Below are 12,913 nucleotides of genomic sequence, written 5' to 3' on the forward strand. Positions count from 1 at the left end.
CTGACAGGGCTCCGGAGGCCCGGCCCGGCGGCTCACCCGCGCTCGGCCTCAGGGAAGCGCCCGAGGAAGCTACGAGCGAGAGCGGAGCGGGGCCCAGCCTGCCCCGTCCCCGCTCCCGCCCCGGCGGGGCCTTTGGAGCCGGCGGCGCTTCCGGGGCGAGCGGCCGGCGCCTGCCCCGAACCGGCGGAGACCCGCCGGGCCCCTTCCCGCTGCCGGCGTCTCGGTTCGGGCCGGCAGCGCCGCGGGGAAGCGCCGGAGCGCGGCGGGGCTCCGGGGCGGCGCAGGCAGCGGAGCGGGCAGCGCAGGCAGCGGCGCGGGCAGCCGCGGCGGGGCCTCCGCGCAGGGCCGGCAGGCGGGAGGCGAGTGCGGCCGCCGCCATGGAGGAGCTGGATGCGGAGCCACCGCTGATGGTGCGGGCCGGGGAGGGCCGGGCCGGGGGGCGCGGGGCGGTGCGGGGGCCGCGGGCGCCTCTGACGGGCCGGCGTCCCCTCACAGGTGGTGCCGGGAGCGGACCCGTCCGCCAGGCAGCTGTGCTTCGCCTGGGGCCCCGCGGAGGTGCTGGTGTGCGAGACCCTCTTCGGGCGCAGAGGTGGGTCCCCGTCCCGGGGCGAGGGCGGGTCGGGCCGGGTGCTTCGGGCCGGGGCGCTGACGGGGTGTGTTGCAGGCACCGAGGAGGGAGGGCCGAGCTCCTCCCGCGTCTTCGTGGTCCGCAGGGATCAGGACGTTTACATCCAGACCTTGCGGAAACTCTTCAACGAGTCGCACGGGATCTTCATCGGCCTCCAGCGGAGCGAGGAGGAGCTGGCGGGGAAGTCGAGGAAAGCGCAGTGAGTGGATGGGGCGCGGGAGGGTGGGAAGCACCCGCCGTCGCTGCTCCTTCTCCAGCCGGGCAAATGACATTGCCCTAGAAATGCCTCCAGTGAGGCGGGTGCCACTGACCAGGCTGCTTAGAGCTGCTGTAATCAGCAGCAGCGCAGAAAAAATGACTGTTTGGGGGTAATTTTACAAAACGAGGCCCTGATCTTTCCCATAACTGTGCTGACCAACGCCTTTGCCTGCATATAGCCAGCATGTGTATAACTGCCATGCACAGCCTCACTGATCCCCACTGGATTCGCCCCAGTGCTGGGAGTGTGCTGCTGCAGAGAAACTTGCAGGGCTTTAGTGGACTAAAACTCGAACAGCTCTCTCTAACCGAAGCCTTTTTGTGTTTGGCAGATTGGTACAAGTGAGTAAAAACTACCGATCGGTGATAAGAGCCTGTATGGAGGACATGCACCAGGCAGCTAGTAAGTTTGCTCTTACTCCAATAAAAGGAAATGCTATGTGATTCTAAAAGTAGCATTTCAATTGTAAGTCATTGCAACTACTGTAAAATGGCATGAGTAGATTTCAGTAACTATCAAGGCTCCATTTCCATCCGGGAGATTTCCAAGTTGGTTTGTAAATCTGGTCAGAGATTTTTTTTTCCCCGCTGTGTTTTAACTGATCTTCTGGGGACTTGCTGTCTTTTCATATCTCAGGTTGCAGTTTTGTGGGAAACAGTCCAAATTAACAGCTTGCTCCCCCCAAAAAGTGGGAGATTTTACTCTTCCCTTCCATCCGTGCCCTGTAGCCATACCCAGACTTGCACAGGATTTATAAAAAAAAGTTACAAAGTTTTATATAAAAGTTAGCTTTGCCGTATGGATACTCATTTAGGTCTGTGCTTGATGAGCGATCAGGTATTGTTGTCTTTATTTATGTGCCCAGAAAGGGCTGTGAAAGGTAAATATGTTGCTCTTTGACTTCCCTTATTCTTCCCTCAGTTTCAGCCCGGGACCCTGCCCTGCACAGCCAGTATAGCACTCAGGTAATCTGCAGTCGTGTCACGTAGTCACAACTGAACATGAATCACTGGCTAGTAAATTCATCAAGGCCAACACTGTGGCAGTAAGGCGCTTTAGATTTAACTCTGGCTTAGCATATTGGATGCGTTTCGTGAGCAAGAATAAATGGGAATAAATAGTTAGCTCCTGTATTTCTAAAACAATAAAAAGATGCCCAACATCTGGATTCACTGCATTTCTTAAACATATATTCAGTGTTATAGGTGTGATGTTTTCTTGTCATCTTAAAGCCAGCTGTGGGCCAGTACTCACCTGTCCGAAACTTCACCTCTCAAACACTCAAGTTCCAATCAACTGCATCCGAGGAAGGATGCTCGTAGGAAGCTCTAGATGTTCACCGTGAACTGTCAGACACTAGAAGAGCGTTACAGGAAGAGCAGATTGCTCACAGTAGTTTTGTCCTATTAGCTGCGCTGATGTTGCTTCACTGGCCTTTCTTTCTTCCTTTGCTGTTTGTACTGTTAAACCTTAGGAGTGCAAAAAGGCTGAAGATAACACTTCCTGTGCTATTTAGTATTGCCCACTGATGACAGATTATCACTGCATTTCAATACACAAACAGCTTCAATATTTTCTAAGCTGAATGCATGTAGAGAAGTTGTGGCCCGTTTCTGTCTTTTAATTGGTATCTCTGAAGTGCCAGTATGACGTTTCTCTGGTCTGTAAAAACTGAGCTTAACTGATTGCGATGGACAGCAGATGCGTGGAACCTAACTGGAATAATTACTAAATCTGAAGCATGGCCCTGCTTTTTTCAGGTTTCTATTCTCTCTGCAATGGAGCTGATCTGGAACCTGTGTGAGATTCTGTTTGTTGAAGCAGCTGCAGGTGAGCAGTGAACTATCCCGATGTTAAGACTGAAGGGCTTTTTATTTGCGTATTTATTTGTTTAAAATGTGTATAGCGTCCATTGTGTCATATTTTAATATGTTTTAGAGATATGACAAGTGTCAACAAGCCTTTTAATACCTCTTCTGCCTCCGAAAATTGCCTTCTTCACATTGAATTGTGTCAAGCTATTAGATTTGCCTTCTACTTTTTCCCCTCATGTGTAGTTCACTACAATTTAAATTGTCTTTTTAACAGAAAGGTAGTGAAGAGGGATATCAAAAGTTGTTGCCAATTTGTTTGACTTTTAAGCATAAACACATCTTTAAGCATCAAATATGTTGATGCCAACTAACATTTACGCATTCTTTGATGCAACTCCTTTAACTTTAGGATGTCATTTTTGAAGTCAGTTTGTTTACACCAGCATTTTAAAGTAGTAAATAACTTTTTAAGGAAATCGGATTATGCAAACAAATATGCTACTTGCACAGAAGAGAGATTCACAAATTGTAGATTACTTAAATCTCAAGAAAACTTAATCACCTAGTGCCAGATTTCCTCTTCATATTCAGTTAATAATAATGAGTTGATGCTAAATTAACCAGAAACATTCTATGTGTCTTTTGGCATTGCAAGATTTATGATCTGAATCACTCATCTTTTATTTCTTCAAGTAACTGGTTAGGGTTTTCTGCCAGTCTCCGCTGCTGTTCTGTCTAAAATTTGCCACACAGAAATCTGTCAGCAGCCTGATGCTCCCACAGCCTGGCTACTTGAGGAACTTTGTTCCTCTGTAATTTGAGTGTGGCAAATAGAAATCCAATCAGTAAACCTCATCTAATGATTGTCAAATCATTAAGGTTAGAAGCACGTAAAATAGCAGTTTGGGAACAAACAGTTGGGAGCTAACAGAATGAAATCTTCTCTGCATAAAGCTGGTCCCCTTCTGCTTCGCCTCCTTGACTGGGTTCGACTTCATGTCTGTGATGTGGACAACATGGTCCGTGAAGTTCTGAGCAGTGAAAATCCATCAAAACATGAGCTCTTCTGGAACGTGGTGAGTATAGTCACCTGTAAGATTCTTAAACAAAGAGAATTCATGCCTATGTGTTTTGCCTTCCTCCTCCCCACTCGACACGACTACATCTCAGAAACTGATACCTAGGACACTGCTGCTGTCTACCTATACAGGTTTTAAGATGAAGCCATTCTGAAGATCATCCTAGCCCTCATTGCCATCCTGATCCTTTCACTTGCCTGCTCCATAGAGGTCAAGACTTACACTGTGTATTTGAATTAGCAGGGCCTGCAGTTTAAGCATTTTAACTCCACTTAACTTGCCTAAATCACAAGTTAAAACTCCCCTCTGATACTCTTCCTGGGTATTTTGTAGCCTTGCACAGCGTGGCACTCACAGACAGGTGGTTTTTGCAGGTGGATGTCTTTGTGCTGCAAGGCCGAATGGATGAAGCACGGCACTTGCTCTCCAAGGAAGCCAGTGCCAATCCCACGTCGGTGAACATGTACAAAATCTTGGATGACTTGATGAAGAAGATGCCTGTGCCCAGTGTATGTACAAAGTGGATTTTTTTCATGCAGTTCCATTGGGAAAAGAGAGAAGAGGGATGACACCATTAGTCCAGTCTATTTCATCTCTGCTGTGGCTCCCGTAACATCACAATTTGTTGACCATTAAAACATCTCAGTCTTAATCCTTTACAGTAATAATATTTCTGTTCTTGAATTGCCCAAAAGACCCAACCATACAGGCAAAAACCTGTTAGGTGACAAACCAACATAGCTAGAAAGATAATTTTTGCAGCAGGATACATTGTCCAGTTGTCTGAAACAGTTCCTGTTGAGAACTATTCTCTTGTACAGAATATTTTCTGAAGACTTTGCCAGCAGAGTTTCCCTCTGTTCCAGTGATCTCCTTGTGGAGGAGAAATTGCAGCTGCATCCCGGTAATCTTTTATGACACACTCTTAAGGTCCTTTGCCTTATTTAGATGCGTAAAGAAAGACACTTCAAATGCGACTGTAGGGCAAGGAAAAATTTGATGGCAGCCCCGTGTTTAGCTTTTTAGGATGAATGACTGTGAGTTCAGCCCAAGCGCCTGCTGTGATTTGCCTTGGTGTTTCCATTATTTTATGTATCTTATCTCTGTTCAGCTTGGCAACACTCAGACACTGACCGAGATGGAGCTGAAATGGCAGCACTGGCATGAAGAATGTCAGCGGTATCTACAGGATGGAACTTTTGCTTCCAATTCCCACATGGAATCCATCTGCAAGGTGTGTTTTTGCTGGGAAGGAAGGAAACTGTGGACAACTATTGGATCCATCCTTGTGTATTTCAGGAGCCCTGTGTAGCCATAAGTAACTTTAATATGGTGGATGATCTGTTCGTTAAATCAGGAGATTTCAGGCCAGTCTTTTGTACAGTGTTCTTTGTTTTGCAACAGTCTGTGCAAGCCTGGGCAGATCGTTTTCTCTTTATGTCCAAGGCCGTAAGGCTGATGAGGAAACTGGGCTCTGAGAAGGATCTTTGTCCTTTGTTATTTAATTTTGATTAAAGTCTCAACTTTGCAAAATGGGAGTAATGCCTCTGAAGAGTTACAGTGCGGCTGTGTACTTTGCTGAATTTGCAGAATTACTCCTATGTTTTTCTCCCCTTAGATCCTGCTGGGCGATGAGGATGCCATACTGGAGAAAAAGGAACTCATGACTACTTGGTACCACTTTCTGGTTACCCGACTCCTGTATTCCCATCCAACTGTGAAGCCAATGGAACTGCGGTTTTATGCACAGGCATGAAGTAGAATTATTTTTATATTCTCTACCATTTCTTGCACACAAGGGTTACTATGCTTAAAGAAGAACTTTGAGAGGGTTGACGTCTTACAGCAACTACGTACCTGTAAGATGTTTCCTAGAATTTGTAAGTGGACTGGGAGACTGATACAGTGGACAAATAATTGTTGAAGACCCAGTCTCTTCAGTGTCTAATGTTACCAGTCTTGTTCCTGCAAATTGTTTCCCCAGTTTCCTTATGCTAAAATAAGGAAAAATCTTTTTTTGTTAATGTGTTCAGTCTCTATGACCTATTATTTCCCATAAAATAACCTGAACAAGGCTGCTACATCCGAACAAATGTCTTCCTTTTACCATCTCACAACTTCTGCATTTATCATGTCTTGTAATCTCATTCCACAGTCTAGTATGGACCTGTTCCTGGGTGGAGAGAGCAGCCCTGAGCCTCTAGACACGATTTTAATGGCAGCCTTTGAATTTGAGATGCATCAAGTGATCAAGGAATGCAGGTTGAGTTTTGAGGTTTTTGATTCTCTAGTTCTACAGTATTGCTTCTGTGTGCATTTACTCCAGTAGTATTTGGGGTAGAGGATATGGGTGCAGCCCACCTGATCATCCTTTCAAAGAATCTAGCAAAAATATGTGAAGCAGGCAGCAATTAAAAGTATTCCATTAGGTCTGGGACATTGCAACCAGACATTATACTGTAATATAGCTTCTGCATTGGTAAGAAATGCCTGTGGAAAACCTGACGCATTCCTTGGCAGCGGTAGGCTTAGTTTCTTCTTTCTTTTACTTGCTTCAAATACAGCATTGCCCTGAGCAACTGGTGGTTTGTGGCTCATCTGACTGACCTACTGGATCACTGTAAACTCCTGCAATCTCACAATCTCTAGTAAGTATTTATTTGCATTGATTATTCAGACACCCAGCAGCAAGGATAACTGAAAGAGCATGTGGATTTTGGTTGAAAAGGAGCATCTTGGGCATATACAGAAGATGGAGAATAAAGGTGCTGGATGTGCCTCTGAAGTTACAGGCAGCCCAGATGCTCTGAGAAGCACGAGCAGTTGCTGATCGGCTGAGTTTGATGTGCTGTTCAACAGTGCCTCGGTACAGTGTTAGGATTTTTTTTTAAATATAATTTTATCTGAAATATAATCAAGGGCCCAAATGTTTGTGATTATTGGGAATGGTGAGAAACTAATCTAAAAAGAGTTTCTGTACTTATGTTCTGCATAAATTTAAGTTTGAGCAATTGAATTTTGCTATCTGAATTCCCTTGAAGTTTTAGTTTCTTAAAGCACTTTCTCTCAGTTATATTCGCTAAGTGCTGTAAATATTTGGCAGGTCTCCCCAAGGAGAAAGCTGACCTGCACGCTTAGGCCTGAGCTACGAAGCTTATTAAGATAGCCCATGAGAAAACATGCTGTATAAATTAAAAGTACTTGTGAAATAAAGTCAGCAGTTTTTTCCAATGAGGTGCAAATAATAATGCCTGTTTCTTTTCTCTCTTCCCCCCAGTTTTGGTTCAAATATGCGTGAATTCCTTCTGCTAGAGTATGCCTCAGGACTCTTCTCCCATCACAGGTAGCAACGTTTTTTTTACTCAGAGGATAGACTAACATTGAGGCAGCCAAAGGAAATAACTACATGTTAATGAAGTAAAAAGGCAAAAATTACAGAAGCCACTGTTAGAATTTCAGCAAAGGTGTCCCCAAGGGATCATACACCACGAGCGGGTTTCCTTTCCTGAACGAAAGACAAAAGCTATCTGTCAGAACCCAGCAGGCATACTGACCAGGGCAGAATTACTCCTGCCACTGTGGCTTTTTTGGTACAGAGCTGCTCGTACCAAAGCACTTGTGAGATGCAGGTATTCCAAAGTTGTATAACAGGCAGCTGGTATTTGGTAGAAAGTAAAAGCCATTTTAGGTCTGAATACGAAGTTAATCACGAGCTAACTGTTATTAATGCAGACTCAGATTCTCCTTGCGGCTTTACAGTTGTGCTTATTTAATATTTATACGATTGGAATGCTTGATCATTTTTTTCCCTCTCTCAGCCTGTGGCAGCTGGGGGTAGATTACTTTGACCACTGTCCAGAATACGGCAGGGTATATTTGGAGCTTCACATCGAGCGGATACCCCTTAACACAGAACAGAAGGCCCTCAAAGTGCTGAGGATCTGCGAGCAGAGACAGATGCATGAACAAGGTGGTTGATTTTTAAATCTCATTGTTTTGTAGTGATACAAGTGAAACGACTGAAACTAATTCTTTCCCTCTTCTCCTATGTTTTCTCCGAAGTTCGTAGCATCTGTAAAATCATGGCCATGAAAGCTCTGCGGAATAATCGCTTGGGCTCTGCCCTGTCGTGGAGCATCAGAGCTAAGGATGCGGCTTTTGCTACGCTAATATCCGATCGGTGAGTCTGAGTCAGAAGCTTTCAGACGACTGCTGCTGTAGTGGGGCGGTAGGAAGGGGAGAAGGCAGCGGCTCTGTGACAGACCAGAAAAGGTCCTGCTGCAGGCAGACTGGGATTGTCTTTCCCTCAGACCAAGTACCTGCTTCTGGACTAGAAAATGCCATCCTTGGGTGCTCTCATCTGCAATACCCTAGCTGTTTTTCTACACTGTTTTACTTCATGAAATCTAGAGATGAAACAGATTGGCTTTATCCAACAGTCCAATCCTCTTAGACCTTGCTTTGATAAACGTTTCTTTTGGCACTATCTCTGTCTTACGTGCTGCCCTTTCAGTTGCTCCAGTACGGCTGTTTGATGGGCTGTACAGTGAACCGGGGACTGATCTGGGTGGAGGATAATCCCCTTCTGTGCTTTATGCAGCAGATTATTTTTAACCAGTCTAGTTCACCATGCAGTCTCCAAACAAGTCAGTGGGAGCCACTTAAGCCGCCATTTCTGCAAAAAATCTCAAGCCACAATTATAACATATGTAAGCAAGAGTAAAGTTTTATCCTGTCCCTGGTTTTGCATAAGCTTGTCACAATATCTGGCCTTGCAGGGGTGGGAAGGTTGTTATAAAATTCAAGAGGATGCCAACACTTAGCTTAGGCCTAGACAAAAGATATGGCAACTCTCTTCATGCTTTTTAATCTCTGGCAATCCATGTCATGTATTTCTTTGCTAATTGGAAATAGGCAGGTACCCATCTCTTTGCATAGTTAGAGTATAATTTTGAAATTACACTCGGGGTAGGTGGCCAGGCAATACTCTGTCTTCAACAGTAAAGAAAGGGAGTAGTAAGAGATTGCTGGTTTGGATTTTATTTTGTTTTTTTCATTTATTCTTTGAGGGAGTGGGAATCATTCTACTTCTTTCAACAGAAGGTGAAAGAAAACCATCACAGGAAGCAGCTCTGAAAAAAGCAGGATAATGAAGGCTGTGACAAAACAGATGAAAAGCTTTTAGAATTGTTTTTGTTCCTGCTGCTTATCAACTTTTTTACACAGCAGAAAAATAGAGCTTTTGTTATGATCTGGGAGTGTTATTTATGCATCCCCCAGCCTCAGCTTCCTGTGCTCCTTCCTTCACTTATTCCTTTTAAAGAATAGATCTCAGCTACCACAAAATCTAGAAGAATAAATAGTGTCTGTTAAACACACATTACACCAGTTCATTGGCCGCTCCCAGGAAATGTTTTGATGTCTTCTGAAACCCTCACGGGAGGCTGATTAAGATGGAACACAGTTGTATCGTAGTTTTCTGGGAAGGGATGAGGAGATACAAAATGAATGTGGATGATGTTTTCCCCTGTAAGCTTTTATTGTGTTTTACTTTCTCCCTAGATTCCTTAAGGACTATTGTGAAAGGGGGTGCTTCTCTGACTTAGACCTCATTGATAATTTGGGACCGTCCATGCTGCTTAGTGACCGGCTAACATTTCTTGGTGAGAAGCATCTACAGTTTTCATTCTGGTCTGTTATTTAGAACATAGTTAACTCCACAGAATTATTTGGATTTGTCTCTTCCTCCATGTGGCTACAGCCTGTTTGAGTGATGAGGGGAAAGCAAATGACTGAAGGTGATTTGGGATGCAGCCTGCTTGCTATCAGGAGACTGCATTTACAACTGCACTCACAGTAGGCGTCTGTTCTGCACTGCTTTGAGCAGGACAGTCTTGAATTCTGACACAGGCTTCCCCTTTGTTAGTCTTTTTCCAGACTGTATCACTACCTAAAGAGACTTTGAAATATTAACAAACGCAGTCTGGAAGGCCTTAGGGGGCTTCCTTGGAAGAGTAAACCACTGGTTTAAGTTATTTTGACAATGCGATAATTTTACTAACTTCACAAAGTTCTGCAAAATCTCAACAACGTTTGTTGGTTCAGCGTGCCAATTTCAAGCTCACTCAAACAACAGATCTCTCCTGCCCTTTCACCGTAGCAATTGTGCCAAACAACAGTGGAGGGCCTCCAGCTAGTTTCCTTTACCTACCACAGCTTCCTTCTCCTGGCTGGCAGAGGCGCGGGCTGTGGTAACCTGCCCATCTGGCTGCAGCTCCTCTGTGGCCTTCCATTAATGGCCCAAGACAGGAAATTGAGCTAAAATGCACCTTCCTCCGGAGCTGTGGCAGTTAGCAAGCCCAGTTACTGGGGCCAGAATCTAATAGGAATTTGGAATAGCTGTCACCAATTGGACTGGCTCCCTTCTGGCTGACACCAGCATTACAGTCAGGGTGATCCTGAATTTCATCTGTTCCCATTTGGTCCAAGCTTGCAAAACTGGAACTGTTTTTCCTTCATTTAAACCTTATCCTAAATTAAGCCTAGAAGCTAACTGTAACTTACCAAATTGGTAATCCCTCGTATCCCTGTATGCCCAGTGTCACCCAGTGACCCTTGCATCAGCCCCCAAGATTTGTAGTTTAATTGTGTGACTGTGTTTATAAACTGTGTTTATAGAGAAATTACCTCCCTTTCTGCTTTTTATAAAAAAGCCTGAAAGGCCTGAAAGTATTTCTACTTGTTTTTCCTTTGGAGGTTTTTTGCTGGACAACTTGCACATGTCTCTGTCTGGAGCTCAAGCATGAGTCAAAGGTGAATCTGAACAGGAATCATTACTTGCAGTATTTTGACAGTTTAGTGGATACAAACAAAGCCGCAGAATAAAACTCACTTTCATCCTCAGCCAGTTCTTATGTGCTGGATATTGACCTAACTAATTCTTAGCAAAAGCAGAACTTTCCACATTAACAAAGATCTCAGTTTCCATTTAAACAATCAGGAAGACAATGAAGCCTTTCAGACCTCCTGATATTCTGCGATATCAAAAAGAACAGTCACCTCCCCCCCGCCTCTCCCCTCCCGTTCCTGGTTTTTGCAGACGCTCCCAGTCTCTCTAAGCCACTGGTGTTCAGTGTTTGCTCGCCCTGCGCACACTCAGCACCAGACAACATCAGTTAGCGAACGGGCTGGTTCCAACAGTAAACCTTAGCAAGAACAGTAACAGGTTTTTGGCTGCCTTTTCAGCCAGCCTCTATTTTAACCTTTCTTCATGCACAAGATTCCCATTCCCCCAGACTCAGCTGCTTTGGAGACTCGTGTCAGGCGGGGGTGGTTCTACCAGAGGTTTTGTGGGAGCAAAGGGACCTCCGGACACCCGGTAGCCCAGGCCTGAGCAGGTCTGACGGACACTGACGCCTTTTACCCTTCACCAACACCCGTGTGTAGGCAAGTACCGAGAATTCCACCGGCTGTATGGGGAGAAGCGGTTCTCTGAAGCTGCCAAGTTGCTTTTGATGTTGATGACGGCTCACATTGCTCCTTGCTCCTTCTGGATGACCCTGCTGACAGACGCCCTTCCCCTGCTGGAGCAGAAAGAGGTGAGCACGCTGGTCACACATGACAAAAAGCCCCCCCCTTCTTTTCTTCCTGACAGGGTATCTCTAAGTGGTGACCCCCTTTCCGCCCCCAGGCTAGGACTTGCACTTCCAGTGCAGAAGAACTGTTCGTGGCAGTTCCAGAATGGCACAGCTATCCAAATGGCCTGTCAGTGGGAGCACACAGGAGCCAGGACAGGATAATCAACTCTTAGCTTTCAGGAAACAGCACTGGAGTACCTCTATGCTGATGATTTAAGTACACGCCGCGTCCAGTTCCTTCTGGTGCTTGGCTTGAAGATTTTTCTAGTGTGCTTCCTTCTTCCAAGCCCAGTTTTTGCTTTAAGATCCATCAAGAAGATGACAGTTCAGCAGTTACAGACCCATGACTGGGTAAAGCTCAGAGCAGCCGCTCTGACCTCATAGCTGGCCCTGCTTTGCGCAGGAGGTGGCACTAGAGACCTCCCAAAGTCACTTCCAGCCTGAATTATCCTCTGATCCTGTGATTTAAAGGGTCAGAGTGGATCTGTGGGAGTGTGAACGTGTTCTCTTCCTCTCAACTGAGTTATCTTCTCAGACTCTGTAATGTCCTTAAACTTGGTCATTTTCAGTAAATACTTCCATTTCCACAGGTCATATTTTCAGCAGAGCAGACTTACGAGTTGATGCGATGCCTGGAAGACCTGACAGCAGGGAAGTCGGATAAGCAGAAATTCCAGGTAGCTCCTGTTTTGAGGACAAGTGGATAATGAAGCGGTGGGGAGGGCCGGGGAAAGCAAGCTCTGCATTTATATTCCCATGCGGGGGCAGAAAAGAGGGAGAGCCTGAGTTACCGAGGCTGGTATGTGGTGTTATTTTTAAAGGCCAGCCAAATGAGGCATCATCAAAAGATATTTAAATATACGCAAACCCAGTACAGGAGTGCTTCCACTCCTCACTGTTCTGCTGATTTGGATTGGCCTGTGACGCTTTTCCAAGATAAATAATTGCAAATTACATGGGCAATGAAAAGCTGAGATGCTGCCATCTAACAGCTCAAGCTATGAAACGTTCCAGGCGCAGAACAGGGAGCCATTTGCTACACATGCAAACCTCTGCAGCTGCCAGAAAGAGAAAAGGCTTGGCAATGCTGTCTTGTGTTGATCTAAAAAGTAGGAAATGTAGCTTTTGCTCTTCTCAGGAGGTCCCTGTAACAGGTAAATATACACCTCCTCTCCCTCTTAATGACCTGCATCCTTCCTCTCCACAACCCGGACAGAGAACCCATCGCCAGCTCATTACTGCGGGTAGTAGTCTGACCCAAACTCTGCTCGCTTTTAGGATGATGACGTTGAGACTATGAAAGTGGAAATGCTGAGGCTCGCTCTTGCACGAAATCTTGCACGAGTCATCGTCAAAGAAGGCACGTTGGAAGGATCTTGAAAACGGCAGTATGTGATTTTACTCTTCCTCTGTGGCTCACTGTACATAAACCTGACTGCTTTTCTAAGAATAAATGTCTTGTTTTGCATATTGCTTGGTGATTTGTTCTTGTCTTC

General features: G+C 45.5%; 1 protein-coding gene across 2 annotated transcripts; it reads left to right on the forward strand.

The window, feature by feature from the left end:
• The first annotated feature begins 360 nt into the window (after positions 1-360).
• NUP85 (nucleoporin 85) lies at positions 361-12,890 on the forward strand. 2 transcript variants are annotated; one of them, XM_050908541.1, is made up of 19 exons: positions 361-410; positions 496-589; positions 665-827; positions 1,219-1,289; positions 1,809-1,852; positions 2,648-2,717; positions 3,656-3,777; positions 4,155-4,289; positions 4,892-5,014; positions 5,399-5,530; positions 5,936-6,042; positions 6,345-6,428; positions 7,058-7,123; positions 7,599-7,750; positions 7,843-7,960; positions 9,343-9,443; positions 11,227-11,378; positions 12,008-12,094; positions 12,696-12,890. In XM_050908541.1, exons 1-19 carry the CDS (start codon positions 378-380, stop codon positions 12,795-12,797), a joined length of 1,956 nt encoding a protein of 651 aa, XP_050764498.1. In that variant the 5' UTR covers positions 361-377; the 3' UTR covers positions 12,798-12,890. The 2 variants fall into 2 exon arrangements, with proteins under 2 accessions (XP_050764498.1, XP_050764497.1); XM_050908540.1 differs by having other exon boundaries at positions 496-827.
• The last annotated feature ends 23 nt before the right edge of the window (positions 12,891-12,913 follow it).

Source organism: Gymnogyps californianus, chromosome 19, assembly GCF_018139145.2.
Source record: "Gymnogyps californianus isolate 813 chromosome 19, ASM1813914v2, whole genome shotgun sequence".
Lineage (NCBI taxonomy): Eukaryota > Metazoa > Chordata > Aves > Accipitriformes > Cathartidae > Gymnogyps > Gymnogyps californianus.